At 33.4% G+C, this 6,253-nt stretch overlaps 1 protein-coding gene across 1 annotated transcript; it reads left to right on the forward strand.

The window, feature by feature from the left end:
- Positions 1-1,862: 1,862 nt before the first annotated feature.
- Positions 1,863-3,078, forward strand: LOC133298191 (DEAD-box ATP-dependent RNA helicase 38-like). Its single transcript, XM_061497449.1, has 3 exons — positions 1,863-2,027; positions 2,113-2,406; positions 2,800-3,078. The coding sequence occupies exons 1-3, from the start codon at positions 1,863-1,865 to the stop codon at positions 3,076-3,078; spliced, it is 738 nt and encodes a 245-aa protein (XP_061353433.1).
- Positions 3,079-6,253: the final 3,175 nt, after the last annotated feature.

Genomic DNA, 6,253 nt, shown 5'->3' on the forward strand with positions numbered 1-6,253 from the left:
ATGGAGGAAAATTTAGAGAGAGAAAAAATAGAAATTTTTTTTTTGTCTGTACACATTATTTGTTCAATATTACAAAGAAAGAAAGAAAAAGAGAGATTTCCAAACTCCAAATACCAATTATTTTCATGGCTATTGGTATGGCTATTATTCAATGGTATATACAAAATGAGTGTATATATGCATAATAGCGGAACTTAATAAAGATCTAGATCTACCCCAACACATCAGAGGCGAATATACAAAACAGGGCTTTTGCAGAAGCCCAACAGAAAATATTGCAATACTCATGCCACGATGAAGAACTGTTAATAGTTCCAAAGAACAGATCTTTAAAAATGAAAAACATAAAAAGCGCGTAGAAATCCACCATGAGCTCCATGCAGTTCCCAATAGAGGTGTCTCCGAACGGCTGCGATGGGGAGGCAGTGGAGTTGAGATCGATGGCGGTGGTGGTGGCTGTGGTGATTGTGAGCAAATAAATGTGAAATGGTATAAAATATATTTTGATACAAGATATGAGTGTTTTTTTCCAAGTTATAAGATAATCAGAAACAAAAGAGTTAAACGTTAATATCAAAATGTAAAAAAAAAAAAACACCTATTATTTGTGTAAATAAATAATCAATATTTTTTTATCTTGGTATTTAGTTAAGATATTTTTATAAATATTCTGTAAAATTAACGTTAATATCAAAAGAATATGTTGCTAAAAATACAAAACAACTTTCCTGGGTTTTTTTTAACAAAGAAATTTCCCATAATAATTATTCAAAATTAGCCCTGCCCAAGATATTTACGTAGTGCATTACTTAAGACAAATGATATATTAGACATTTGTACCTAACAAAAGTCTAGAATTCATAGAATTCTGAATTACTGTTTATTGAATAGATATTTTTTAATTGAGAAAAATATAATAAAATATAAGTTAAAAAGAATTTGAATAAAAATATTTCAAATTATAAAAAGTACGTGTGAGCTGTATACAATCCGTAATTAATTTGATTTTGATTGTGTTAGCAATTATAGAAATTAATTGTAAATAGAATTGATTGATAGGAGACATCAATTCTCCGAGTAATTAATTTGATTTTGATTGTGTTAGCAATTATATGAATTAATTGTAAATAGAATTGATTGATAGGAGAGATTAATTCTCTGATTTTAATATTATTTTTTAGAGTGATTTGTGGCTTGATTGAAGCCCAAAATTAGTGTATATAATTACCTCTCTACAAAAGAAGAAATACACAGATTCCATTGTTCAACAATATGTTGTTTTGTGATGAAAATCGTTTAAAAATTTACTTTTTTAGATTTGATGAAGCTCTCCTAGCGAAACCCGGTTTCGAGCGGGTAGACCCGCCAAAAGAAGAAAAAAACTTTGCAATTAGAAATCTTAAGAAAACATATAGGTTAGTATAAGATTGTAAAAAAGACATCATATCTGTATTTCTCACTAAAAAATCTAATAAAATTTACATTAATAGAAAATTAACTAAAATCGTCATATATTTTGATATCACAAGATTTTTTTTCTTTATTTAAAATACTTGTTGAATACCACCGGATTTGACTACACTCTAAAATAATCTTTTAAATTCTTAATCAAATATTAAGTGATTTTTTTCAATCCTTCAAAATCATAATTAAATATTAGTAGATTTTTTTTGCAATTACAAAATTCTTTAAAATTTCAATCCATAGAAAATCTTTCCAAATTAGTACCCTCTCTCTTTATATATATTAGTAGTATATGTCTATTTTATTTAATTACTCTTCACAGACCTCAATCCATTACTCTCTCCTTCCCTCTGAAACTGCGAATTCCTTTTTTACTCTTCACTCTCTCGTCTACTGCTATGGCAGAACCATCCACCGCCGAAACCACCTCCGCCAGCGATGCTCATCCGCCGGCGCCGGCGCCGGCTTCCTCGTCGCTCAACGTCGTCGGATTAACGAGCGACGAGAACAAGAAGCCTTCTCCCAAGTTCTTGGACGAGCCTGAAGACTCCAACATCCAAGCGGTTGGTTCGATCCCCATTCCCGATTTCTCTTTTCTCTCTTTCTCGGCGAGAAATTGACGGTTTATGGTTTTGAATTTCGGTGCAGGTTTCGTCCGGCGACACTCCGTACACGTCAGCTACCACCTTCGAAGAATTGAATCTCTCACCGGAGCTTTTGAAGGGACTCTACGTGGAGATGAAGTTCCAGAAACCTAGTAAGATCCAAGCCGTAACCTTGCCTATGATCTTGAATCCTCCGAATAGGGATTTGATCGTACACGCGCATAACGGTTCCGGAAAAACTACGTGTTTCCTTCTTGGTATGCTTAGTCGAGTTGATCCAAAGTTGCAGGCTCCTCAAGCTTTCTGCATTTGCCCAACCAGGGAGTTGGCTATTCAGGTAAGGTTCTAAGACATTGCTTTTTTAAATCGACATATAATCTTATTCTATCATGGATTAAATAACCCATAACTAAGAATGCAATAGCTGGTGGCCCCATACTTCCGGAAGAAAAGCTATATCCCTCCAAAGGGATATCTGATCGTGAGCCCTAGAAGTTTTTCTTTTTTCTTCTTTTTTTTTCCGTTGTTTTTTTTAGGCTAAATTACCTAAAACCACCTTGAATTTAGGTGGTGTTTCAAAAAACTACCCTAAACTTTAGATTGATGCAATTAACCCACCTATACTATCTCATTCCAACAATTAAACATATCTATTAAATTTACATTAAACGTCGTTAAGTAAATATTAAACACCTTTGAGTAATCCGTGCATCTGAGTAATTATTCGAAGGGTGACTTAGTCATGGATATGGGGACATATGAATTGGTTTGTGCAGAGTATTTAGGATCTGCAGTTGTAGAGCCAGCTTGGTTGAACTATTTCAGGGAATGGGGTCCAAAAACTGATTACAGTATAGATGATGAGTTGAAGAAGGTGGAGAAGTTGTTGCCTGGGAAGCTAAAATCTGCTTTTGAAAATTTTGTAAAGAGTTTACCAAAGGAAGTGCTGGGAGCGGAAGGACCCACAGGTCCAAAGGTGAAGAATAATTGGAGTGGTGATGAAGCATGAACATTGTAGCTTCAGTTACATTTATTCTCATGAACTTCAAAATTGATTTACAATAATGTTATTGGGTTCAATTGCATAAGTGGTTTCAATTTGAGTTTAATTGGAGAGAGACAAAAAAGTCAAATGAAACCAGCAATAGCTTTAAACTAGTACAGAACCTTATCAATTCTCCGTATACCAAATCAATATCAATTTTGATCCTTTCATTTTCCTTATTCAGAGATTTTTTAAAAAAAAAAAAAAAAAATAAGCAACATTACTTGGACCCACCATTATTTGTATAGGATATATTAAACTTGTTTTAATATCTATCTCTCAAAACATTAGAAGAAACAGAAGAAGATTGAAATATAGCTATGAAAACTTTTTTGTAATTTTAATATTAAACTGTCTATTTGCAAAAAGTTATGTTTTTTATCACACATGCAGCTGTAATTTTTTTTTCACAAACCACATGGGTATATGTGATAAAAAAAAATCTCAAGGCATAGGTAATTCTAAAACAAACCATTTACTGCAAAATCACCTATGCCTTTGATTATTTTTTATCACTCGTGTGGTTTGCAAAAGTATATGTTTTTTTATCTGCTCCCGTGATTTTTTACTTTTACAAACCATGGAACATATGTCATAGGTGATTCTTTATTTTTTACAAATCAATGGGACATATGTGATAAAAAACACTGGGCCATAGATGAAAAATTGATATTGATTTGGTATACGGAGAATTGATAAGGTTCTGTACTAGTTTAAAGCTATTGCTGGTTTCATTTGACTTTTTTGTCTCTCTCCAATTAAACTCAAATTGAAACCACTTATGCAATTGAACCCAATAACATTATTGTAAATCAATTTTGAAGTTCATGAGAATAAATGTAACTGAAGCTACAATGTTCATGCTTCATCACCACTCCAATTATTCTTCACCTTTGGACCTGTGGGTCCTTCCGCTCCCAGCACTTCCTTTGGTAAACTCTTTACAAAATTTTCAAAAGCAGATTTTAGCTTCCCAGGCAACAACTTCTCCACCTTCTTCAACTCATCATCTATACTGTAATCAGTTTTTGGACCCCATTCCCTGAAATAGTTCAACCAAGCTGGCTCTACAACTGCAGATCCTAAATACTCTGCACAAACCAATTCATATGTCCCCATATCCATGACTAAGTCACCCTTCGAATAATTACTCAGATGCACGGATTACTCAAAGGTGTTTAATATTTACTTAACGACGTTTAATGTAAATTTAATAGATATGTTTAATTGTTGGAATGAGATAGTATAGGTGGGTTAATTGCATCAATCTAAAGTTTAGGGTAGTTTTTTGAAACACCACCTAAATTCAAGGTGGTTTTAGGTAATTTAGCCTAAAAAAAACAACGGAAAAAAAAAGAAGAAAAAAGAAAAACTTCTAGGGCTCACGATCAGATATCCCTTTGGAGGGATATAGCTTTTCTTCCGGAAGTATGGGGCCACCAGCTATTGCATTCTTAGTTATGGGTTATTTAATCCATGATAGAATAAGATTATATGTCGATTTAAAAAAGCAATGTCTTAGAACCTTACCTGAATAGCCAACTCCCTGGTTGGGCAAATGCAGAAAGCTTGAGGAGCCTGCAACTTTGGATCAACTCGACTAAGCATACCAAGAAGGAAAACACGTGGTTTTTCCGGAACCGTTATGCGCGTGTACGATCAAATCCCTATTCGGAGGATTCAAGATCATAGGCAAGGTTACGGCTTGGATCTTACTAGGTTTCTGGAACTTCATCTCCACGTAGAGTCCCTTCAAAAGCTCCGGTGAGAGATTCAATTCTTCGAAGGTGGTAGCTGACGTGTACGGAGTGTCGCCGGACGAAACCTGCACCGAAATTCAAAACCATAAACCGTCAATTTCTCGCCGAGAAAGAGAGAAAAGAGAAATCGGGAATGGGGATCGAACCAACCGCTTGGATGTTGGAGTCTTCAGGCTCGTCCAAGAACTTGGGAGAAGGCTTCTTGTTCTCGTCGCTCGTTAATCCGACGACGTTGAGCGACGAGGAAGCCGGCGCCGGCGCCGGCGGATGAGCATCGCTGGCGGAGGTGGTTTCGGCGGTGGATGGTTCTGCCATAGCAGTAGACGAGAGAGTGAAGAGTAAAAAAGGAATTCGCAGTTTCAGAGGGAAGGAGAGAGTAATGGATTGAGGTCTGTGAAGAGTAATTAAATAAAATAGACATATACTACTAATATATATAAAGAGAGAGGGTACTAATTTGGAAAGATTTTCTATGGATTGAAATTTTAAAGAATTTTGTAATTGCAAAAAAAATCTACTAATATTTAATTATGATTTTGAAGGATTGAAAAAAATCACTTAATATTTGATTAAGAATTTAAAAGATTATTTTAGAGTGTAGTCAAATCCGGTGGTATTCAACAAGTATTTTAAATAAAGAAAAAAAATCTTGTGATATCAAAATATATGACGATTTTAGTTAATTTTCTATTAATGTAAATTTTATTAGATTTTTTAGTGAGAAATACAGATATGATGTCTTTTTTACAATCTTATACTAACCTATATGTTTTCTTAAGATTTCTAATTGCAAAGTTTTTTTCTTCTTTTGGCGGGTCTACCCGCTCGAAACCGGGTTTCGCTAGGAGAGCTTCATCAAAGCTAAAAAAGTAAATTTTTAAACGATTTTCATCACAAAACAACATATTGTTGAACAATGGAATCTGTGTATTTCTTCTTTTGTAGAGAGGTAATTATATACACTAATTTTGGGCTTCAATCAAGCCACAAATCACTCTAAAAAATAATATTAAAATCAGAGAATTAATCTCTCCTATCAATCAATTCTATTTACAATTAATTCATATAATTGCTAACACAATCAAAATCAAATTAATTACTCGGAGAATTGATGTCTCCTATCAATCAATTCTATTTACAATTAATTTCTATAATTGCTAACACAATCAAAATCAAATTAATTACGGATTGTATACAGCTCACACGTACTTTTTATAATTTGAAATATTTTTATTCAAATTCTTTTTAACTTATATTTTATTATATTTTTCTCAATTAAAAAATATCTATTCAATAAACAGTAATTCAGAATTCTATGAATTCTAGACTTTTGTTAGGTACAAATGTCTAATATATCATTTGTCTTATAATGTCTTATA

The sequence above is a fragment of the Gastrolobium bilobum genome, unplaced genomic scaffold (genome assembly GCF_033153095.1).
Source record: "Gastrolobium bilobum isolate Gb01-03AN ecotype WA unplaced genomic scaffold, APGP_CSIRO_Gbil_v1 utg3993, whole genome shotgun sequence".
NCBI classification, from domain to species: domain Eukaryota; kingdom Viridiplantae; phylum Streptophyta; class Magnoliopsida; order Fabales; family Fabaceae; genus Gastrolobium; species Gastrolobium bilobum.